Source organism: Emydura macquarii, unplaced genomic scaffold, assembly GCF_026122565.2.
Source record: "Emydura macquarii macquarii isolate MOO-44397 ecotype Brisbane River unplaced genomic scaffold, CSIRO-AGI_Emac_v2 contig_2636, whole genome shotgun sequence".
NCBI classification, from domain to species: domain Eukaryota; kingdom Metazoa; phylum Chordata; order Testudines; family Chelidae; genus Emydura; species Emydura macquarii.
The window spans coordinates 4852521-4878171 of NW_027132773.1; the positions used below are offsets into that span (position 1 = coordinate 4852521).

General features: G+C 40.3%; 2 protein-coding genes across 2 annotated transcripts; both read left to right on the forward strand.

Annotated features, from left to right (window-relative positions):
- Positions 1–4286: 4286 nt before the first annotated feature.
- TMBIM4 (transmembrane BAX inhibitor motif containing 4) lies at positions 4287–15239 on the forward strand. Its single transcript, XM_067564082.1, has 7 exons — positions 4287–4457; positions 6283–6391; positions 8649–8754; positions 10983–11016; positions 11616–11733; positions 12222–12267; positions 13566–15239. Exons 1-7 carry the CDS (start codon positions 4361–4363, stop codon positions 13770–13772), a joined length of 717 nt encoding a protein of 238 aa, XP_067420183.1. The 5' UTR covers positions 4287–4360; the 3' UTR covers positions 13773–15239.
- A 457-nt stretch (positions 15240–15696) lies between these two features.
- Positions 15697–19324, forward strand: LLPH (LLP homolog, long-term synaptic facilitation factor). Its single transcript, XM_067564084.1, has 3 exons — positions 15697–15850; positions 16424–16624; positions 17860–19324. Exons 2-3 carry the CDS (start codon positions 16444–16446, stop codon positions 18021–18023), a joined length of 345 nt encoding a protein of 114 aa, XP_067420185.1. The 5' UTR covers positions 15697–15850; positions 16424–16443; the 3' UTR covers positions 18024–19324.
- Positions 19325–25651: the final 6327 nt, after the last annotated feature.

Here is a 25651-nt window from a genome sequence, read left to right on the forward strand (position 1 = left end):
ATTCTAGAAAAATCTAGGCAGCTGTCCTATCCCTCCTCAGCTGCTGGTACCTAGAGGATTGTAGGACCTGTGTCTTCACTACTTGCATAGGTTTCTGTAACTATCTGTGCTGATAAACCAGAATCCATCCGGCATTTTCATTTGTCATCGTGGGCATTTTTCAAACCTGCCTAATGATTCTGGTGCTGCATTCTCCAGTTTGTTTTTTCCCATGCTTGATCATTGAGTAACTGAGCAGCCCTGAAAAACTGTTAGAAGATGGGGCAATCAGTTTCTCAGGAAAAGGTAACTTCACACAAAGGCCTCATCTGTGTTAGAGAAATGTAGCATATCAGCCACCAGGTGGTTCCCCTACCACACCTGAAAGGTACTTCACATCTTCGCACAGAAGTGCTCCCAATAGTGTACAGGCAGAGACCTGTTTTGAGGTATGGCTTTGTTGGCAAGCAACGCTGAAACACAGTATGAAATATATGTTCACAATGTGTGAACAAGAACAAAGTGTGAAGTCAACCCAGTTACAGTTCATTGGTTATATACAATGAAAACTACTGTAGTGTAGACAAGACATAAGATGAATAGCAATGTACTGTCTCATCAAGTAAAGCTAAGGTGTATGTACAGTTAAAGAAAACATTCAGGGAAGTACTTCATCCTAGAAGAATGAAAGGTTGGCCTGGTAATCTGATTGCCAAAGGCCAGACCAACAGTTTTTTTGTTTCATGAAGTTCTATATATTAAAGAAGATAAACTCTCATCCCCTGATTTGTGGACTTTCACATTCAGCATCAGGAATATTACAGCAGCAGATGGCACATCTGTCTCTGAGTTTCTTTTTGCTGACTTCCTGCCTCATAAGAACATCACTGCATTTTGTAGCTATAATGTATTGTATATGTTTATAAGTACACTTTGGCTTAGCCTTGCATTTGTGAGTCTCCAGTCCTCACTAATTCTCAGGATGAAAGAATCCAGGAATGAAACTGAATGATTTTGCTCCACAGTGACTAAAAATGCAAAATGACATTTATAGAACCACAACAATTTTACAGAGTAGAAAATGTTAATTTTAAATTAACATTTTCTCCTCTGAGACTGCCATGCGCTAACTTGAGCCAACTCAACTGAGTAACTGAAAAATGTGCTTAGAATCATTTCATCACAGCATCATAGAATTGGTGTGATTAGATTGTCCTGGGAGAAGTACACAATTAGAAGCCCCTGGGATTAATTTTTTACAATTTCAATTGTTGCTATTTTTTAAAAATAATTTTATTTAATGTATATGTATTACATGTATTTATTACAACATTTCTAAGACGTCTAACACTACAGTATATCAGCATATTTGATATATTAATTGTGTAACTAATAATATAACTAAATTATTTTTAAAAATAAGGGAACAACATCTTGCTTTGCCCATCATATCATTGAAAATCACCTTCTTAAAGAGTTCACAGAAAGGGAACAACCAGCCAAAGGTCAAGCTATATCAGGGGAAATCCAACATCTATAAGGCCTGATCTTGCAAACTGCTATGTGTCTTCTGTGAGATGCTGAACACCCTCAATTTCCACTGAATTTAACTGAGGATACTCAGCATCTTACAGGATCAATCCCATAATTAGGAAAAAGCCTCAACAAAGATCTGCTTCATATTGTACCCTTAACGTGGCACAACTCATGCTTAGAGGGGTATATACGAGGAACAAATTCTAGAGCCTTTACCGCTGCCTTTACTTCTATTAACAATTTCTGAAAATTTCTGAGGAACATTATTATTGTTGGCTTTGGCTCAAAGAGGCATGAGAAGCACTTCTACATAACAGTTTAGGCAAACTATTTTGGAGAAACTGCTTTTTCAACCTTCACATTTCCCCTTAGGCATTCCAGGCTTTAAAACGATAAACAGAAAAAACAGGCTTCCAGAGACTGGAACAAATCAAAAGCTTCACAAAACCATCACAGTAAATGGAACATACCTGTGTAAATATAGTGAAAAACTTTTCATACAAATACATGTATGGAAATCTTTCATGTATTTATAGAACCTCCCCCCTTTTTTCTTTTTGATATTAACTTTATATTCAGCTGTTAATGAGAGGTACATCATAGATTTTCATGGTACGTATTTATCCGCATGCTAAAGAAATTCAGTGTTGCTATTTCACAAAGGAACTTTATTTAATAGAAATGGCGAGTTAGGGCTCAACCTTGCCAGGTGCTGAGTAACTCCTGAAGGTTCTGAGCACCCTGAGATCCCACTGATGCTACAAAGGATAGGTCTGCACAGCAGCTGGCGGTGTAATTGCCAGCTGAGAGATAGAATAAATATAAAATTAGGTTAAAGAAATGTGTTGTAATGAAAGGCCCTAACTAGCAAAAAGGACCTCACTTAATGAGTCATAAAGCCAGAAGAATAAAGTAGAGTGGATGTCTGGTTCAAAGAATAACTAATGCAATAAGGGGAAGTTTTAAAAAGGTCTCTAACTGACAGGGTGACTGCAGATGGTTTTAAATAAGACAAAGAACATTTGTCTTAAAATGAGCCGACATGGCTCTTCCCACCCCACATACCAGTGATCTCTCAAAAATCATGGACTATGTGGACCTAATTGCAAAGGAAAAACTGTTTGCCAGCAAGAAGGAGGGGAAGAGATAGAGAGGAATGACATTGGGGAGAAAGGACATTGAAAAATCTCATGTGGATTAAGAGGGAAAAGAAGGGTGAACTGTCTCAAATTGGTTTTTAGGTGAAGTCGGTAATTGGCAATGATACTACTTGTTTGTTAAAGGGTATTAAAAAAGGAAACTCTTAAAGGGTTGATTGCTAACACCTGCCTGACCACGTTGGTGCTGACCAATATGGGTCTAAGCATCTCTGGGTTTAGCCCATTTGTAAATATCTTGATCAAATGCTTATAAAAGTTTTGTTACTGTTTGGGTGTAGTAAACTGCTTATTAGTTAGGCTTTTTAGGCACGTTTAGAGCAACTGTATGAACACCATTCGGCTTCTGGATTTAATAAAGGATTTTATGGTTAAAGTAGCGTGGTGGAAATACCCTGCCTAAATAGTAATAGCCAACGTGGGGTGGGGATAGGATGCTGCCCACAGCTACTGAGACAAGAACCAGTATTCAACAGAGATGGTAGCATAGGCAGCAATGTTTGTTGTTATCCTTGTGGGTGCACCCTAGGCTGTTAGGGGCACTGAAGTCCCATGCCCAGACCTGGCTGCTCCACGAGGAACTCCCAGCAGCAGGGCTCTTGCTGCCCTTCCCCGAGCTGGTCGCTCTGGCTCCGTGGCCCCTAGAAAGCATGCTCCGCAGGGAGGGCCCAAGCATAATTTTTTCGGGCCCAGTACAAACTTGTAACACGGGCCCCCTCCCACACACATACCCATGGGGGTTGCAGCCTGGGCCAGGACCTCCGGGCCCCAGTAAAGTGTACTCTTTCTCCCCCCATGTGGGGCCCTGGCAGGGCTGCCCCATGACCGATGCTATCTGCAGTTCTGTGACCGGAATGTGATTGTCTTGCCCAGAAGCCAGTGGATGTTGGTTGGAGTCAGAAGGAGGCGCCTGGCCTGGATGACTTCAGCAACGTGTAGGGTAACCAGATGTCCTGATTTTCAGGGCTTTGCCTTATATAGGCGCCTATTACCCTTCACCCCGTGCTGATTTTTCACACTTGCTATTTGGTCAGCCTAGCAACATGGCCTTGGCCAACATCCACAACCGCATGGCTGAAGCCCACCCTTTAGCTTGGGCGCCTCCAGCCCCCCCCCCATGGGGCTTGGAGGTCCCCACTTTAGATTGGACTCCCCCAGCTCCCCATGGGGCCTGGAAGCTCCTCCTTTAGTTTGTGGGGCTCCCTCACCCCCCCCCCCAGGGCCTGGAGGCTTCCCCCCCTTTAGCTTGGGCTCCCCCACCCTGGCCCCCTTTACTTGGGGGGCTGGCCCCCTCTTTAGATTGGACTTCCCCACCCTGGCTGGCCCCGCTTTCGCTTGGGCTGCTAGGGGGCACTGAAGTCCCCCGCCAAGACCCGACTGTCATAGGAGGAGCCCCCAGCAGCAGGGCTCGTCTGAGTCGTCCCGCTGCCCTCCCCGCCCCGGACCTCTGCTGCTGCTGCTGCTGGTCGGTTGCTGTAGGCGGCGCGGCAGAGCAGGGCAGAGCAGGGCGCTAGTCCGCACGCAGGGTTGCTCTGCGATCGATGCTCTCGGCGGTTCTGTCTGTGGCCGGCTCGATGTCTCGGAGTTTGATTGTCTCACCCGGAAGCAGCCAGCCCTGCGGACATTCTTGGTTGCTGTGTGAGCGGCGGAGTCGGACGGACGGACAGAGGGACGGACGGACGGCGGCGATGGAGGCCACAGACCCGCGGTACCCCCGGTCCTCGATCGAGGATGACTTCAACTACGGCAGCAACGTGGCCTCGGCCAGTGTCCACATCCGCATGGGTGAGACCCGGCCTCGGGCCGGAACCCCCCCGGCCTGGAGGGCCCCCCCTTGAGCTTGGGGGCTCCCCCTGCGGGGCCGGGAGGGGCTGCCTTTAGCATGGGGGGCTGTCCCCACGCATAGGTGCTGGAACTCCCCCCCCCCCCCGAGGTGGTGTCCGTCATACACAGGGTTTACCGGTTTGTTAAATGGCTCTCAGCACCCCCCACTAAGCAGATTGTTCCAGGACCTGTGCCCCGGGGGGCCTGGAGCCCCCCTCTCCCCCGCCTTTTAGCTTGGATAACCCCTCCCCCCATTTTAGCTTCCGCTTCCCTACCCCCTGTACCGCAAAGGAGGTGACGCTCTGGGTTCATTGCAGCAAAAATCCCCTGTATGCTTACACTCAGCTGGTGCAGACTGTAAACAACTCCCCACCTACTAGCCTGCTTGGTTTTGGCAGGGTTTCACTTTCTGTTTCTGCTGCATAGATAGGCTTCGTGCTGCAATCTGATGTGCAGACATTTTCATCCAGCTCCCTTCACGAGGTCTAAAAACGCCATATGGTTATTTTGATTAATAGTAGGCTTTCTCATAATACCCAATCTAGGGTAATTCACCAAGCACTTACCCAGGATGAGCACAGTTCAGCTTGTTTTATTATCAAAAGTGGATTCAAATATAATTCTAAGATCCATGTAAGAAGAATGTCCTGCTATCTCATCTGCTTAATCTATCCCTTGTTGGTAATAGCGTTAATTTATATTTTGCACACACACTTAACTTTCTGGATAAAATGTATCTTTGTGCAGAGTCAGCACGAAGTCCAGTTTAAGCAGGACACGAGCCTTAAACTGACAGTCTGCGCAAGGGTGAATTTGACCCTCCAAACTTGATAAATGTATTGTCTCTTATCAGAACATGGGGAAGAGGCTATGAACTCTTCTCTTCAAACTTGACTTTTTTCTCACTAGGTGAATTAGTCTCTGCCATTCCGTTTGAACTTCAAGTATTGCTATGTAGGGAACATAAATGTCAAATTTGGCTTCTAGAACTAGAATAGTTTAAAAAAATTATTCAGGGAGACAGGGTTTTGAGTGAAGGGAAAATACTATATGTGCAGAAAAACAGATATTATTTCTTCCTCATCTTAAGAATTCAAGTGCTGACAAGGCTACTGATGTGAAGAACTTTTATTTTCTCTAAATGTGTGGATCTGTGTTTATAAACTTATTCAATACACTTAAATCATTTAGGATTATGTCTCTGCCATTCAGGATTTGTCAGCTGTCTAGTTTATAGAACTTTGTCCAGGCTAATGTAGAAGTCCCAAGTGATGGGTCTTCTACCATCTTGGGAGACTGTTTATGATATGATAGCCTACATTTTCTTTCTTTCATCCCATTGCACCTGGTTATATATATACTACGCAACATAATCCCTCTTTTTTTTCCTTGTATCTTTCAAATATTTGTAAATGTTATGAATGTTATCCTTTAGTAATCCCCTAGCCAAACTATACATATTAGTTTTTTTTAAATCATTCATCATAAGTAAATTTCCCCTGTGTTGCTCTCCCCTTAACATTCTCCCATTCTTTAATGTTTCAAGTAATGTAATATCCAGAAATAACCACAGTATTTCAGTAGCAGTTGCATCACAGCTGTATGATGAAAAGCTGTTACTACTTTGCTCTGTGATATGTCTTTATGCAGTCCAAAAATTGTCAGTTACTGTTGCTTCCATATCACATTGCAAACTCAGATTTAATTTGCTGTCTACTTTGTCTTAAAATGTGATTCAGCAATGAGTATTCAAAGTTGACATGTCATTTTTGTTTCTTTATCCTAGCTTTTCTACGAAAAGTCTACAGTATTCTTTCAATTCAAGTTCTTTTGACCACAGTGACATCTGCAATTTTTATGTACTCTAATCCAGTTCAGACATTTGTGCATGAAAGGTAAAGTTCTTTAATGAAATGGGAACACTTTTCAAAAAGTAAAATGTAGTTGGCGCAGTGATCACTTTGGAATTTCTGGGAGGGAAGGGAGGAAGGATATTTAATTATATTAATATTTTTACATTTCCCAGATATATTCTGAATAAAACACCCTCTTTGTCATTTGGTTCTATAATTCTCTTTAACTGCATTCCTCTTAATACATAATGTATGTCTTCTTAATTATCTTGATCTTCTCTCTGCTGAGGTACATGCCTTAATCCTTTCACATCAAATAATGCAGTTTCCCCTCTTACGGTCTTCCTAAAACCCTGCTTTTTGACTCAGCATTTGAAATACTATATAGTTAAACTGTCACTTTCGTGTCCCCGGAAGCTGGACCATATCTCGCCCCATCCTCAATCACCTTTTCTGGCTTTCTGGCCATTGCTGACTCACTGATAATTATCCTGAAATTCTTCACAGAATTTCTGCCTCAGAAATTGCATCCACTGTGCTCTAATGTTCCTTACTGTTTCTACCAGTGGCCCTTCACCACAACTGATCATATTTGAGCTGTTTTTCCATCTGTGTTATTCCATCTGGAACATTCCCTCTGAGGCACTATGCCACTTACACTCTTGTAATTTTGCCTTGACTTTTCTTTTCTCTGTAATTTCAATAAAACAGCAGCACAAAATGCTATATAATGCATACAGTATAAAATATTTACTTGTTTATATTTATAGACCATGTCTACACTACAGTTTATGTCAGTGTAACTTATGCTGTTCAGCGGTGTGAATAAGCCATCCACTGAGTGACATAAATTATATCCACTGAAACACCAGTGTAGACAGAGTTATGTCAGCAGAAGAGCTTCTCCTGCCCACATAGCTACCATCGCTCACAGGCTGGAGTAATTAAGTCAACAGAAGGGCTCCCTCCCATCAGCTTAGAGCGCCTGCACTAGCAGACATAGTCATAGTTAATGGAAACCCGCCATCTCATTCAGAAACTTTTTGTGTTTTGCTAGGGAGAACTACTTTATCAATTTCATTTCAGCAATAAATTCCTAGTTAATGTTTATGTTAAATTCTGTGTATTTAGTGCAAAAAGTAACTTGTGTTTGCAGTCAGAGCTGTTACTGTAACCTGACCAACTGGGATCTGATATTACTGTGTTCAAGAATTGATATGACACTCATTCAATAATGACACAAAGGCTTTAATTACTACACTTTTAAAATGAGTCCCCAAACCAAAAGTCCAGTATATATTAGCTGCAAAAGCAATTTTCCTCACCAATGCAGGCACGAGGCAGTGGTTTCAATTCTTGACAGCTTCTCAGAGAGCTGTGATTGTCTCCGAAGAAATCTGGGCGAGATGACAGTTCTGTGTCTGGAATGATTTCTCAGTCTTGAAGGGCACATGCTAGTGGATTGCTTCCCACTTTATACTCTTAAAATCAGTGTTGTCAAAGCATTTTTGGTCATTACATGAGAGAACAAAGGAAATCCAAACAAACAACAGAGGAAAGACCTACATGTTTCAAATTGTTTAATCAACAATCCAGCACTTGTTTGTCACAAAGTTCTACCCTTTCCTAACAAAAGGAAGTTGGGGTTTGCTGAGATGAAAACTGAATAATACATGAGGTGGCACCCATCAGAAGGATAGGCTCAAAGGGTATCCTTGAAAAATATGGAGCCACTGAGGTATAGATGAGTTAATTTAAGAAGATAATTTCCTTAGGGGGGCTGGTCGGTCAAGAGGGGCCATTAATCATAGGAAAGGCAGTTACCCTGATGAAATAACAGACATGCTTAAAGAAGAAAACAGCACATGTGTGATGCAATGAGAATCAGTCACTTTTTTTCAAAAAGGGATTCCAGCTACCACCATACTTTTGAAATATGCTTCTTATTAGTACTATTTGGTAGTTTAATTTTATAAGTAGGTCCAGCCTTTCTTGAATTCCATAGTCTACAGAGCCCATGTGTGTAAAGATTATGGATTTTTTTTTTTACAGATTAAAATATTTTCTTACATTTTGCATATGTAGTGGGGTTATTTTTTTCCCCTCAAAACAAAAGCATAATAGATCTCTGAACAGCCAAAATGTTTTGGTATAAGGAATCTCTCATCCCTCAGTGCTTATATCTTCAACTTAGTATTATTGTAGACATATGGTGTAAGTATTAGCTTCTTAAGAAAATCTGAGGGAGTAGTGTTACTACTTTTATTTAACTCTAACTTTCTTGTGTTTAAATTTACAGCCCTGCTTTGCTTTTGGTATCTGTGCTTGGATCTTTGGTTATGATTTTAGCACTAACTCTGTACAGACATCAGCATCCTGTTAATTTATACCTGCTGTTTGGATTTGTAAGTATCCTTATAACTTAATTTTCTACAAGAGTAATGCTTAATGTAAATTTTATTTGCAAACAACTTTTTAAAACTAACTAGTAGTGGCTAATTTATTTCATAGTACTTTTTTTGTAAGATATATGTTAGAAATAATCAAACAGGTTGTCCCGGGAGTGGATTGGGGAGATGGAACTCTTTATTGCCTGTTCGTTCCACCTTGATGCCACGAGTGAGCAATGAGGGGGTTTCTTTACAATCCTTTTATCCATAACAGTATGTAACTGTATACATTTCCAGCAACTCCCCATAGACCCTTATTTGGTTACATTGACACCTATAAAATGAATATTAATAACTACATAATGAATACAATTATACCTGCCCCTGTTTGTTGTTTACAGGATTATTGCACAGAGTGCAGGCATGTTACCTTGAAACTTACTAACATTCTTTAAATACTGTATGCAAGGGAGGGAAAGAAGATAATGCTGTATTCCCACCAAAGACCTTGAACAGAAGGGAGAATAGTTATTTGTTAGTCTCATTCCTTGCGCAAATGGCTAGGAAGGGAGGGAAAGCAGAGAGAGAACAGACTCTAGCCACAATTCACATTAAGGAACAGCAACAAGGTTTTGCCTGTGCCATGATTCCATTCCCTGTAACTTAGGCCTGATTACTTGTCCAGCTTTTAACTCTTTACTTTCCTACAATATAGTATAAATTCTCAATCCTTCAGAATTTTTGTATGTTCTGGCCACACCTTGTTCCCTTATCTCCTCCACCGAGTCTTCTGCAAACTTCCTTATGGAAAGAATACATAGTGTTGGGGCTTTAAACAGGTCTCAGAACAGGGTGTTTTTTTTTTTTTAATTTTCTTATTTTTATATATCTCCCTTGACTTTAAAGACACTTTTTTTTTCATATAAGGTGCTGAATCATAAACATGGGACTCAAGGAAGTTTCTGTGTTACCATATGTACTAAACCAAATTTTGAGCATATGAACGAGCTAGTCTCAAATTCGGATTCCCTGCCTGAAAGTATATAACTACCAGTCAGTCTATATGTAAAATTTTGTAACTATCACAGTCACCCTTCGATAGCCTAAGGAGTTCTTGTTCCAAGTAATGGGACACTTTAGTCTGTTGCACCACTAGGATTCCTCTGGTTTTGACATCTTGGAAGAAGTTGTGTAAATTGTATTCTTCAAATCTGAAGATAGCTACCAGGCTTTCCTGACTTATAAAACACAAAAATGTTTTCTCCAAAAGCCATGCAGTGGGTCAGTTATCTTAATTGGAATGCAGATTTATATTTGTCTGTTTCTGAATTTGTGATGCAGAAAACTTTCAAGGTTTATTCCAGTTGTTTAAAATGAAATGATTAAATCATTTTTGTAAAAGTTGCATCCCAGAACGTATGGAATGTTGCATTACATAGTTTTCCTCAACATTTAAACATTACACTGTGTAGAAAGAGTAGGATAAAATTTAAGTTTGGGACATAATAGGTTTAAAGAAAGTGAGGGCTCAGAACAGTGGATTTGATCCAACAGAATAAAAAGAGCCAAGGTACTGTTCCGAAAACATTTTTCCCCACCCTCATGCTTTCTTTAATTAATATTAAAATTAAGGAAAAATTCCAAGTTTTGTTTCAGTCCTGTGCCAATACAACAGTAGTGGATTTGATTTCAAACTAATTGGTCAAGGGAAAGGAGTTAAGGACACAAATACATATTTCCACCCCATAATCCTAAAATTCCTTTTAGAAAGTATTTTAATACTGAAAAATATACAAATGGAGAAACTGAAAACAGTTCAGTTACAACAACGATTCTGAGAAACCTACCTACCTTGTTATTGTTGTAGAGAGATTTGTTAGGCACAAATTAATTAAATGTAAGGTTACTTAAAATTGTCATGTTCCATAGATGGAGAAAGGCTGTAGATAAGCTATAAAATAAAAATTACATGTAACAATTATGCTCTCTCCTGGATAGTAAGATATACCGTAGTTGCCATTTTTTGTCTTATTTACAGCTTTTCTTTTTAAAACTGAAAGTATTTTAACAAACTAACATGTTTCTATAGTGCATGGTACATTCTACATATAGTAAAAGATTATGTAGCAAAATACTTAAACTACAAACTGGCGTATGTGTACAGTGTCTCCATGTGAATACCATTAGTTTATGCTTTTTTTTTTTTTTTTTTTCCTCCTCCCGCCCCCCATTTCTTCTCATAGACCCTTTTGGAAGCGTTGACTGTTGCTATTACAGGTAAACGCTAATCATTCTAATACTGCCTGCTGATTTCAGACAGAAATAGGGAAAGGAATTGGATATGTTGCACCCGTTGCCATTTAAAATGGCCAAATGTGACCTGGCTGGTGGTGATCTCTTATTTTGGATTTGCACCCATGATTCCAACATGTATAGCAAAATTTGGGAGAAAATCAGATTGACATCCCTTCTTCCTATTAAATAGAAAAAATATAAGTTCTACATTTGCTTTGTATCCCAATGACTTGAATGTTAAAAAAAAGTAAGAGGAAAAAAATCCCAGAAGTACCTTCTCTTTCCTTTTTGCTTTTGGATCTGGCTTTCCTTGCACAAGTACAAAAGATTTGACATGTCCATTTAAGAAAGCTAAATTTATAACAAAAATGCCAAGAACCAGCAAATGTAGAAGCATATGGTATGTGCGTATTGTGTGTATCAGTCTCAAGATTGTTAGGTCAGATCTAAACATCTCATATTGACAATCTATAAATACAAAAAACTCACCACAATGTTTAAGCATTTATTAAATCAAAAATCTTGGTCTATTATATTCACAGCATACTATTTTTAAATAATTTACTTTTTTCTATTTACAGTGACTTTCTATGACGTATCAGTTGTCTTACAAGCTTTTATTCTGACTACTGCTGTGTTTCTTGGGCTAACTGTGTATACGCTGCAGTCCAAGAGAGATTTCAGCAAATTTGGAGCAGGGTAGGTTCCCTTATCAGACTATTTTAAAAGCACAAGTATTACATATACAGGAATAAAAGTCAGGCCTACAGAAAGCTGAGTTGTGTAATTGATGTAAGTGAATTTTATGGGTGTACTGAGTTTTATTTTTTTGTTTTTTATGTAGGCCCCTTCTTTGGCAAGTAGTTTATTTTGCAGTTTTGCTGTTTATGTTAACAATTTTAAAACTAAAGTATTAGTATTACGTTAGCAAATTATTTATTTGTATTTTTCACAGAAGTATCAGGGAACTTTCAAATAGGAAATCATTAACAGCAGTTGTCATTGCTACCTGCCACAGTGAGATTTACTGTTATGATTGGCATTTTGGGGATGGGGTATGTTTATTTGTGTATATATATACAGAAAAGTGCTAGAGTACTCAAGGGGTTTTTCTGTGGGATGGAAGTTTGAAGAAAATTTTGAAAGAATAGTGATAGAACTAACACACGAATGCCTTTTTTTTCTAGGCTGTTTGCTTGCTTGTGGATTTTAATTCTCTCCAGTCTCTTGAGGGTAAGATATATCGTGGTCAGGACTAAAAGTGATTGTTTGACATAATTAGTAACTAAAACAAAATACTTAACACCTAATTATGTTTTTTTGGAAAAGAATATAATTGTTAGAATAGAACATGTTTGAGATTTCTTAGAGAGTAAAATCTATACAAATCTTGGAATAGAAATTATCAAAAACACCAAAGTGACTTAGGATCCTCAGTCCCATTTTCAATACACTTTGACTTTCAGTAAGACCTAGGCTTCTAAATCACTGGGGGGCTGTTGATAATTTTATGCTTGATCTATAATAAATCAATGTAACATGTACATGTTTCCAATTGGCTAACTATATGGGGATTGGCTACAAGTTAATATAGTAATGGTGAAATATCTGTAATTAAACTACCAAAATGTACTGCCCAGTCACCATTTTGTAGAAATGTTTCATTTATATTGTAAGATTAAAAGCGATCGGTATTTGCTGATTCAATTTATGAATGTTTTTGGCACAGGTTATGTTATAACCTTTTGACTACATTTTTCAAATTGATGTCATTAGGATGCTATTTTTGGCACTGTAAAATTGATGGTAGGTTTTATTGGGAAAGCTTAGTCAAACTAGATATCTGGGTTGATTGGATGCAGGGAGGATGGCCACCTTTTACATTTTTTTCATTGTCCTCCTCTATTGCTGTCCTGAAAGCAGAGCTTCCTCTGAGGCACTGCTTCTAATGACACAAATTTGGAGTGACAGGGATAGACAACATTGAAGGCCTGGTAGGAATTTGTCAGATTTTGGTAAGCTGGTTTTAGCATACAGCTTGCATTTGTATGCAGAAAATACATGTTGAATTTGTCATTGTCTTACTCCTTGAGTTTGGAGTACTGCAGAAGTGGTGTGCTTAAGCCCATTTTGGGCAATACTTTGTGTCATCCAGTAACAACCTCCCCTAATATATATAGGCCTTTATCCTGCAAACGCCTATGCACATGCTTAACTTCACTACCATGAGTAGTCTTACTGAAATCAGTAGTATATATGTAAGTATACTGAGTTTTGAAGTAAATCCTATTTAATCATTTGCCAGAAGAATGGTGACACTGACATAAAACCTCAAGAGTGGGGTGTTAATTTGAGTGGGGAAAACAAAAGTTTGGAATTTTCCTCTTCTACTGTGGGCTTTTAGCAATATGTAGAAGGGCAAAATATTTACAATTGTCTAATTGTAGTTTTGTTTTAATACTAAAGTGCCTTTATATAAGAAATTTGAACTTACAAATGTTTTTCCTTTTCATGTTGTCATTTGGTTATAGCTGTTTTTCTATAGTGAGACAATCGAGCTGTTGTTTGCCGCTGCGGGAGCGCTGCTGTTCTGCGGATTTATCATCTATGACACTCATTTGCTGATGCACAGACTGTCCCCTGAAGAGTATATATTGGCTGCCATCAACCTCTACTTAGATATCATCAATCTGTTTCTACACCTGTTGCGTCTACTAGAAGCATTAAATAAAAAATAATTGAAAGTGATCTGTAGTGAAACTCCTCAGTAAATAGTAAAATTTGGTGTATAGAGGGTTGTGTCTAAATAGAGTTGGTTTTGATGATATACAAACTGCAGTATATTTTTGAGATTGAATCTTACTATTTTTCCTTTCCATGGTTACTGAATCTTTTTCTTAGAAATAAAAGGTTTTTATGTAACTGATGTGATTCTGCTCAATATATATATTTTATTTTAATTGCAAAGCTGCAGCCATTTCAGTTACTTTTGTAAAGGCTTCATTTGTGCCTAAGATTTTTTGATTAAAACTCGTCAACTTCTGATAGCAAGAACTGTCAGAAAATCCCATCATTTTATTTCTTCTATCCTATAATTGTTGCAGATGGTTCCTTTGGAATTGTAAGTGTCTGGATTGTATAAATTTAAGTCTCTTCATTTTGTTATTGTTTAATGATGTTTTACATAAGCTAAAATTCTACCATTCCAAAAACTTACATTAGTGAGATTTTGATCTGAAAGACTTGGAATTATTAACTTGTAAAACGTAACTACATGCCCTTTAAAAGATTTTAATCTACACTGGTTTAGAGCTATGAGATTTATTTTATAACCAAGGAAAAGTATAAAAAAGTATAAAAAGGACAATATATAGAGTTATATAGGCAATAAATAATTGATCAATCTTTCAGCTGTTGATTAACATAAATATTGAAAGATGGAATGTGGTTCTGCATGTATGAAAATGTCTAGTCAGCATTGAATTATAAATATATAGATGCATTAAGATAATTTATGTTAATAAATATTGGAAAATCTTAATCCTAAAATCTGTTCATCTAGCTGTATAGATTGGAGAGTTTCAAAGACCAGATATCTGAGAAAAGTAAAAATGTAAGTCATTGCTTAGCAGCAGCATTTGTTATTTGTGAGACCTGAGTTCAGCTATGAAAGGCATGTTGTTTTCCAGGCTGGTGAAATTTTGGAATGCCAGCAAGGGCAAAGTAAAAGTTGTTCTTAGCAATAAAGAACTGGGACCATTTATGGATTTGGCTTGCTGAGATGTTGGTCAAGGACTGTAAATGAATGTTCCACCTGCTTTTATATTTGAGCTGCGTTAAGAAATACAATAAAATGTTAAATCTTTGGTAACAAGGTCAGATGTCTGAATCTCTGGAGTTACTTTAACGTATGTTTCCTGTTAGTTTTGTCTAGAAAATAGTACTTTATTTTCTCTTGGGATTTATCTGTAAATAAAATGCTGGTTGTGGACACGTTATTTAGTGTAGGAACGTGATCAGTTGTTAAAAAGCTAGGCAAGACTGACTTAGCCAGATATCCCCGTATAATTGATGTGTACGCTTATAAATGCTGTTGTGTCGGAGGACCAAGTTCTCCTCGTTTGTTGGGTTTTATTTTAACCGGCCACATTGGGCTTTTTACCAGGTAAAGCATTTTCCTCTAAATAAACTAGTCTCTAATTAAATAGCTCCATTCTCTGTATTACTCTGCGCCAAACCAGCAGCCTTGCACAGGGTGTTTAGAGCCACTGCAGAATACTAAGCAAGACGTTACGCAGCTGTTCTCCTGCGCCGAGCAAGGAGCGGGGCCGCAAGACGCTGCGGAGGGGCCCTCCATGCCCCAGCCCACGGTCCACTGCTCCCTGCCGCGGGCAGATCGCGGCGGCGCAGCCGATCCCGCGCCAGACACGGACTCCAGCCGGCTTCAGTCCGGTCACCCTCAGTCACCCCCGCGGGTCAGATCGGGCGGCCTGGTGCGCGCACTCCCCGTCGCGGGAAGCGTTTTTCGGCCTCACCGCCCGCTCCTTAGTCCTTGCCCCGAACCGCTGAACTCCGCCCTAGCGGCTTCCAGGCCCCGCCCCCTGCACGCGTCTCTGCGAGCGGAGACGCCCAACCCGCTTCAGGCCCACACAGGGGCGGCCGCCCAGCGCTCTGCTCCGACTGTCAGTCTGCGCACGCGCAGGGGCGGGGAAAGGCGAGAGCCGCCGCGTGACACGGAACTCCGGGAGTGCGCGCTCGGCTGCTGGGCGCTGTGGCCTCAAGTAGCAGTTGGCGCCACGGCTCTGTGCGACTCTCGGTGAGCGGAGGGGGGGAGCGCGCGCGGAGGAGCGAGGCGCCCTTCGAACCGGCCGCCCGGGGACCCGGCCGAGTCCGGCGGTCGCGTGCTACGCCGGGCCGGGGCCTTCCCGCCGGATGGCGGTGCCTGCGCGGCAGCCTGCTGCTGTCCCGGGGCGGGGCGGTTCTCCCGGCCGGCAGCGACTCTCCCCTCACCCCGGGACACGCTCCCGCCCACGGCAGGTGCCCGCTGTGTACTGGGGAGCCCAGCCCGCTGAGCCCGCCCTTTGCACGCTGGCTGCACGCGGCTCGGGGGCGGGGTAGTTCCCTGGCTGCCACACGGGGTCCCGCAGTCCCGGAGCGGCCGGAGTGACCTGATCGGAGCCGGAGTGAGTGTGGCGGGCAGCGAGCGGGCGAGCCTGGACTCGGAGCCCCACCCCCAGGGCTGGGTGGGCTTCTCCTCATCCCCGCTCAGGGGCAGGCCCGGGGGGGGGGGTTTCTTGGCGGGGCGAGGGGAGTCGGTTGATTGGTAAATGGTAAAGTGTCCAATTTTGGAAGATAAGGGTTTTTTTTTGTTTTTTTTTTGACACCTCAGCTAACCGCCCCCGCCCCAAAATGGCAAAAAGTTTAAGGAGCAAATGGAAGAGAAAGATGCGAGCTGAGAAGAGGAAAAAGAATGCGCCGAAGGAACTCAACAGACTGAAACACATCCTGAAAGCAAATGCTGATGTTGTAATGGATGAGGTTAAAGAAATAGCAACCGTGGTCACCGCTGAGAAGATCAAGGATCAAGGTGGTGAGCGTTGTTTTAATTTTGCAGTGTTGCTTATTTATTGGGCTCCAGAGGAAAAAACAGCCCAGTTTCTGAAACATACATCTGTGGATCCATACTTTTGGCCGAGCTCATTGGAAACACCTCCCCCCCTCCCCCTCCCGGGGCTCCTTGCATCCCTCCATTCCTCCCACAAACTACTTGGGTGCTGCCCTCCCATCCCCACCTCTATTTCTTGGACTCCCTGAAACCACTTTCTTCCCTCTTGTCTCCCCCTCCCCCTTTCTAGTTTTCAAGCCTGGAATGGAGTTGCAAGGGAATTGGAGTATTGCCTTATTTTTTTAATTTGTTTTTCATTCTAGTTGGTACCAGTGACCCTTACTTTCTTTTCTGTAACGTTAATGGGTGAAATGATCTATAATCATAGTATCTCTGAACTGTAATATGGTGTTCCTCTCTCCTAACATCAGGTTCCATTACCAGCTCCTGCTCCTAAATTCCAGGGGTTTGTACAGCTCCCTTCCCCACCCAGCAACTAGCTCCTGCTCTCAACAACTGATACTTGGCTTGGGGAAGCGCATCTGTCCAATTGCGCACACCAGGCCAGTGGCTCTGCACCTTTCCAGACTACTGGAAGGCTTTCAGGAGTCTGATTTATCTAGCGTACCCTCAAGTTTCACTTCACTTAAAAACTACTTGCTTATATAATCACACACAAAAATACAAAAGTGTCCCAGCACATTACTGAAAAATTGCTTGCTTTCTAATTTTTACCATATAATTATAAAATAACTCAATTGGAATATTGATATTGTACTTACATTTCAGTGTATATTATATAGAGCAATATAAACAAGTTACTGTACGAAATTTTAGTTTGTACTGACTTTGCCAGTGCTTTTTATTTAGCCTTGTAAAACTAGGCAAATATCTAGATGAGTTGATGTACTGCCTGGAAGACCCCTGTGTACTTCCAAAGGTACGCATTCTCCTAGTTGAGAACCACTGCTCCAGATGCACTCCCTTGCCGTGGCAAACAGCATTATTTAGAAGGGTTCATTCTGTATTGCGTTTTTGGGGATACATAAACAATTATCTTATGGAAACTCCTGATACTGTCTGTACAGACACTAAGTTTGTGGCATGTATGAAGAGATAATTATTTTGGTTACTCTTTGTAAATCCAGTGTTTCTAAATATCCAATATGTAGCTGATTCACATATTTTCAGTGACTTTTGTAAATACTTTCTTTTTTCAGAGGAAGTTAAGATGGACACACCAATTAAAAGAAACAAAAAGAGTCTTTTAGACCAACATGGACAGTACCCAGTATGGATGAATCCCAGGCAGAGGAAGAAGCTTAAGGCAAAACGGGTTAAAGGAAAAAACAAATCCAAGATGGTCAAGGGATTAGCATGGTAGCCTTGAAGAAATTTGAAGGGTGGAAGAGAGACTATGTAGAAAACAGAGGCCACCAAAGATTAAGAGTACATGATCAGGCTGGGTCCAGCTGCCAAATGCAAATTATCACAGTCTGGAGACTCCACTAGATCAGAAATTGATGAAAGGGACATCAATTTGATATATAGTTAATTTTAAAAGGAAAATGAGTTCAAAGTAGTGTTAGGTGTTTCGCCTGCCTTTGACCAATATTTTTGATTATGCATTTTTAAATATTTTTCTCACTTGTGTTGGCTTTGAATACTGTCACTGGAGAAACAATGGAACCAACTATGCACAAAGGAAAAAACCCTTAATTTTTCTCTAATTTTACAAGTTACATTTAGTAGCAATAGGAGGTAAAATGTATATAGACAGAAGTGTGTTCTGTTGACAATGTCCCTTTAATTTTCCTGCATAACTTTTTTTCATGTTCTAATATGCTTATTTTAATATTGAAGTATTAAATTATAAGATCATCATGTGCTTTAAATGGACACTATAAAGAAACCTTGTATTACAGTTTGCAACCCAGACATTGCAGCATTGAGATATTTGAAAGTAAAAGAGACAATGGATTTTCATTGTCCATTTCAGAGATTGCAAAAGCATAAATAGAAAACAAACAAACAAAAAAAAACTATACTTTAACATTTTTCTGAAAAGTTGTAATATAAGTAAATGAACATGTTTGCAGTACATGTGATTTTTTTTTTTAAAGTAGACATGTCTCCTTAATTTGGTATTCCTGTATCAGACTTTCAAGAGAGACACAAGATTCCAAGTTTTGTGTGATTACACAGCAGATGCTATTTAACTACATTCAATAATATGTTGTATATTAATCAACAATACCACAACAACGACAGATTTGAGAATGTCACTCTATACATTTTTAAAAAAAGGCTCTTATTTCAAAAATGGATATAATTAGGGCCTCACTTGTGCAATATGTTTACTTGGGTGGGGATCTGTGGGTAAAAGTTAAGTGTATTCCGGGACTGGAACCTAAGTAATCTAATTGTCTAATGATTGCATGTGTGTTTTTCTAATTCTAATTGTCTAATATTGGTGTGTTTTTGAAAATGTATCCATCTGCTGATGCCATTACAGCTGTCAACTGCAAAAAAGAAAATGCCACTTTTAAATCAGCTATTTGAATATTAAATATGAAATGTCACTTAGATTTGAACTATCTTAAAATTGGCTAATGAGAATATCCATTGATTTTTTTAAAGAAAATAATCCTCTATTTACTGAGAAATTAAAAGAAATAACAGCAACTTTGTATTTCTTTACAATTTTCATTCAGTAACCCACGTTCTGTCATGTATGTATACACCCCTAGTGAGGTTTAAATTAAGGGTTTCCCAGGTGTAACTGAAGACAGAATTTGGCTGTTTCCAGGACCAGCCCAGAGCTGTGATTTATTTGTTTGCTCTTCTGCAAAAAAGAAAGTAGATAACAAAACCAGGGTAATTTCAAGCTCCAATATACAGGCTTGTGGGAGAGGAATCCATTATTGCCAACTGCTCCAGGTTTTATAGAGCACTTTGTCAGTTTCTTTCCTTCTCTGGCAGGGCCAGAAGTGAAGGCATGTTCCAGCCACTTCATTGTTTTATTTGCCAGTTGTGTCTTGTTACTCTCCCTTTAACCTCTCCCCCATGTTCCACCTGAGCCTCTATTGCTAGCACCCCAGGTGGGCATGAGCTGGAGGACTGAACATTTTTCAGAGGTTGAGTGGTGCCACATGGAAATCATCTTTCTTTGAAGAGTGTCAGCAAAGAATGGGTTTAAGGAGGGACATTAATGCCATTCAAGTGTATTTTGAATTTACAATCCATACACACTAGGCTTTCTTGAACAGCTGTGTTTGTATGCACAGAAGGCATGAGAAGACTTTAATTGTAATAAAATGAACGTTCGTTGCAGCACAGGATTTATAATGTTGATTGAAAAATTTCAGCTCTTGCATCTTTGTTATAAATTATTTTTATTGTTTCTATTACTATAGTTGCTATGGCCCCCAGGCTCTGTACAAACACAGAACAAAAAGATGGTCCCTGCCTGAAAGGGCTTACAAGCTAAGTGTACAAAAAGACAACAGATGGAATTACTAGACAAGGGGATACAAGAAATCATTGAGGTGGTGTTGGCCAGCATGTTAGGCAATGGTCTCTGTACATCAGCAGCCTAGTAGTTATTAAGCTTTTTGTAGGCATCATGGGAAAGGAGAGTTTTGAAGGAGGATAATAGTTTATTTTGTGTCTGTTTATGGGAAACTTCCTAAGTGTAGGGCATTCTGGGGGAGAAAACCTACTTGGTGTTATCTTAAATATCTCTTATTTCAGAAATGTGGGGAGAACAGTTTGGTAAGTAGATTGCTTAAAAAAATACTTTCATTGTAATTGACAGGTATAGTGAGGATTTCTCAGTCAAAGTGATAGTTAATTAGTTAATTACATTGTTGCATTTTTATTTATAATTCATTTATTTTGAATACTCTTTGTGATCTGTAAAGTTTTTAGGGGGTGGCTTGTTATATAATTAGCACAAGAAAAGGATAAAGAATTTCTTCAAGTAGCATTTTTTAAAAATAATTTGTCTGAGTCTCCTGTGCATCAGTTACCCTGGAATTTCCTGCTACAGTAGCTGTGGTATTGCAGCATACTATGTATTATAGCAACAATTTCAGGGAACTAGAAAAGAGTATGGGAATATTTTAGATAGTAATGAACTGAATTCATGTCTTAGTTCCAGCAAATGTGGAAATTTGAAATTTTATTTTTAGTTCACCTTTGCATTTGTGTCACTTAATTATTTCTTGGTTGGAAAGTGGTGATGGAAAAAATCTATTAGGTAGATTATTTATTCATCTCTAATGTGGTTAAGCATCTCATTGCTGAATGATATATTGCATGGCAAATATTTCTTAACTCCACAAAGAAAAAATAAAATATCATATTCCCTTGGTTGAAATTAGTGACTGGGTCTCACTTCCACTACTGTAAATGATGTAGGGCCAAATTTTAGAAGGTGTATTTAGTTGCCTAAAGATGCAGATAGGCACTTAGTGGGATTTTCAAAAGCACCTAAACAGGTTAGGTGTGTGTTTTAAGTGGGATTGAGGTGCCTAAATTGCTTGGGTACTTTGGAAAATCCCACTAGGTGCCTAGACACAAAAATACCTTTGAAAATCAGCCCACACTCCTTGTGGGCAAGTGCTGATTTTATTTCCAGTAATTTAGTTGGAGGTGGGTTCATTAGAAGTACCTAGGGGAGAGGAATATAAATACCCAATCTTTCTGAAAATATTTAAAGGTGCCTTTGAGGAGGCCTACTAAGCAAAATAGATTTGAAGTGTAGTTCAAACCTCGTTTGAGATTTGACAATATGGAAAATGTTACAACCTCTGACTTTCCAAATCATCATGTCTCACAGAGGCTTTGTCTGATCCCCTTTCCGTGTGCAGGGGTGTGTGAGAGCTTAAAAATAGGATTCATAATGGAAAGTTGCTCATAATCTTAACTGTAGATTAGTCTCTTTGTAAATAAGGATGTTTTGTAGGAATTTTTGGAGTACAAGATAAACCATTTTCTGTGGGATTGTATAATTTTTTCCTGAAGAATCTCCCCTTCCTAAGCCCCTGGTTACTGGTCATTTATTTTCAGGTGTCCCTACCAAAAATCAGTAGCTTAGGCAATGTATGAGATTTGCAGATGCTTATGAAGAAAATAGTGATAATGTACGGAAAATCAAATGCCCATGCTGCTTTTCTTTCGGCATTAAGTGCAATTTTGGGTATTTATAGGGTCCCTGTCACCATCATTAGAGTGCATCTCAATCTTTAATGTATTCATTTACAAAAACTTCATTAACACAGTTAAGGTTGCTTGGTCATGCCCCGTGCCCTTCCAGAACATCAAGTTCAGCAACACTCAGAACTCTGAAAACCATGAAGTACATAGAGGAAGCATCATCCCTACCGTACAATCTTAACTCTGCCGTCTTTGATGATACACCAACTGGCCTATACTAGTACTCTACCTTTAGAGATGTACCGAACACTTGGGGAACAGTGCATTTGAGCACTGTAGAACAATGTCTAGCTCCTCTTTGCCAAGGTGAAGTTGCATTTAGGATAGGTGTAGCAACAGGAGTTACCTACTCCTGGCCTTTACTCAAAACACAGAGCCTACTCCATGCAGACTTGCTAAATTCTACAACTCCACCAAACTGCTCACAGTCCTCAGCATAAGGACACTCCTGTGCACCCCTACTGACTGCCAAGACCTACAGAACTCAGCTGAAATGACATGCCTGATGTCTCAGAGTACATGTGCACCTGACCTCAGATCACCGTGACAGCTGTTCCAGCCTGCTCCAACTAATCCTGCCATTCAATATGCCTACACCTAACATGATGAAAGCAGCTAAGTGCATGCAGTTAAATCCTGGAATTTAAATCTAACATCACAAACAATGGCATGTCTCTTTATCATTCTACTGCTTATTATGGCACCACCCTTACTGAGTCATTCCCAGTGACTGTCGCCAGCTCCAGCTTTTTCAGAAATTTGTTTGCTTTACCTTAACCTTTTGTTTGAATGTCATGGGTTTTTTTTTAACAGAATAAAGAGTGTTAAATTTAGGGAGGTATAGTTATGGGGTAGAACTGAGGGCATGTAGGAGGGTTCTGTGTGATTTGCAAACGATCCTCCCCGCTCTGGTGCCCTTTGTAATAGCTGAATGGTGAAAATGGTGGTATGGATGTAGTGAGGTGTAGGGTGGCAAAGCTGAAGCCCTTTTCCATTCCCCATTTCACAACACTGGCTCCCCTCTTTTGTCCTCACACTCCCCTGCACTGCTTTGACCTTCCTTTTCCTTGCATAGCAGCAGCATCCAGGAAAAGGGAGAACCTAGAGTCCTCTACACACTGCTGGAGGCAGCATGGGGAAGAAAGGGAGCCTGGGTTCCTTCGTGGAGGAGGGAGCAGTGGAGGGATGGGAAGCCTTTGAGCCCCCTCCCTTGGCCTGGTGGAGGACCCATGGGGAGGGATTCCGAGGAGGGTATTTTCAGAGATGGGCACACCTGGCTCTACTTACCTTCCTCCCGTTAGAGGGGAAAGTGCTGAACTTTCTCCACTTATTCTGCTATAGAGAGACTTCTGTGCTCTCAGAGAGCAAAGGTCCCTTTGAAGATGCTCTTGTTAAGTGAGGGATTGTATCAAAACTACATCTTTGGAAACAGTTCTTCATGAAAACTAGTCATAAAATTGGGGCCTCAAAACCAGTGTCTGGATGATCCTTTACATGGTCATTGTCTAAGGGTGTACCAGCCCCTCAATAGGTGTGCCAGATCACAGTCCCAAGGGATGACAGTTGGCAAAGGGACAGCCTCCTAACTTCTACACCCACCACCTGCAGTCTTCCAATGTCCCCTATATTCCCCTTTGCTGCTCTGACACTCTCCCCCACCTCATATTTCCTACTTCTGCACCAAACAAGTTATAGGAATATGAAAAGTTAGGAGCAGCTGATGTTGGGATGTGTGTGTGTCAGGAGGCCCTGGATCTGCTTTCTTTTGACCATACTGAGTTCCATTGTTCAGGAATCAGGTGAAGAGTATGAATCATGGTTACATTACCTTAACTATTTACTGTTTTTTATCTTCCCTCCATTTAATCATTGTTAACTTCCTTGACAATACTTCTAAAGTAAAATCAGAGTTCGCATGTGGATTTTAGAGCATTTTATCACTCTTAAACACAAATTTTGGTCTTGGCGAAACGTACAAAGCATCCCCTGTAGAATGCAATCAGATAACATGGAAAATGGACAAGATGTTCTATGAAAGCTCCCAAATTCACAGTGCATACATGCAGCTCAAGTTCACTGACACCAGTGTGTTACATCGAGCCACCCAGGTACTGTGACAATAGCCTGCCTGCAAACTTTCTGGCTTCAACAGAACCCTAGTCTTGCTCTGTATGTGCATTTCACTCTTTTAGATGTAATTCTGACCTGAAGTTACAAACTTTACCCTTAATTTTTTCAATATTGTTTCCCCAAAGGAGCCTTTGGTGTAGTGCACTAGCTAAGAAAAATCCTGAGTTCCTGGGATTAGTTTGGAGAGAATTGGAACCATAGTTTGAGCCCTAGCTGTGTACAGAAAATATCAGCAAAAGAGCCAGCTGCTTTTGTAAAATGCCAGATTTTTAGAGGCAGCTGTATCTCAGGAGCCCCGACTCCAAATGTGGATAACTAATGCTACCCAACATCCACCTGAGACAGCACATTTTCAAGACAAACCAAGTAAGCATGCTTATTTTAGAAAAGTTACAACAGTTGACCACTGCAGAAAATTATGTTCAACCTTAACTATAACAAAGCAGCTGCTCTGCTATAATTTATCTTCACACCACCAGTGGAGGTAGAGATGTACTGTTATCCCTATTTGTATAGTGGGGGGAAATGGTAGTACTGAATGCCCAGGGTGAAGCCAACTCCTTGAGGCAGGAAGTAGACAAAGACGCACCCAAAATTTGCTAGATGTTGCTAAATCAACATCTGTCACTATCACAAGTATCCATAAACCATCCTTAACTATATACTGCTATATATTACACATGTAAATATCTTACTAACATACACGTTTCATGTTATAATTAATGGATTCACAAAATAGCTCAAAACTGTGAGGTGAACAAATTGTTAATAAGACACCTATTGTCCATCTCCCACTTGTGTACTTCATACTCAGTAGTTGGCTCTTGATTGCTGGTGCTGCGCTCCATTTGCTCCCCCTGAAAGGATTGCTTGACTTCTTCCTCCTCCTGTTCCCCCCATGTCTAGGCTTCAGAGAGGAGGAAGATAAGATGATGAGCCAATGCAATTAGCCTAACAAGGGACAGGTGGTGGCAGAGGCAACTTTACCCCTGCACTGACACATCTCGCCTCTCTCTCCCTTGCCAGCCCTGAAGGGGGAAGCCAGAGAGTCCAATTGAAGTCCAGTGGGATGGTCCTGCCTTCGGGAAGGGAAACAGAGTGCACTTTTTTTTTAATTGGGTGCTTAACAAATAGACTGATTTTATGATTATGAATTTTAGCTACTTTTTTCTCAGAATGTAGCTGTGAACAGCTGTGAAAGTCTCTAGATTAGTGGCTGGTCCCTTTGACACTTATTTTGTAGCCAAGTGAATGGAAAAAAATAGCCAAATCTAGCTACAAAGTAGCCAAGTTGGCAAAACGCCTTAGGCTAGTGCTTTAGCCTTTGGCTTTGTATTTGTATAAAACATCTTGTGAAAATTTGCTAAATTTAGATATGCTCAGTCTAGTGTATTCTAGTCTGGTTCTTAATCCATGTCCTTTAATGTGGAATCTGAACACCTTCCAGCAGTGCTTTAAGCAATGTGATTGTCACGTGTGGGTCTTTCCTTCTCTTCTTCTGTCCTCAAAGGAAAAATTGCTGATGGATTTTGAATTTTATTGTTTTGCTTGTTTTGAAAAACAAAAATCTGAGTCCCGCAGGCCCTCAGATTGTCCAACATTTTAGAAGTCTAATTGTATCTCTCTTTAAATTACATGACAAACCATCTGGCATTTCTTGTT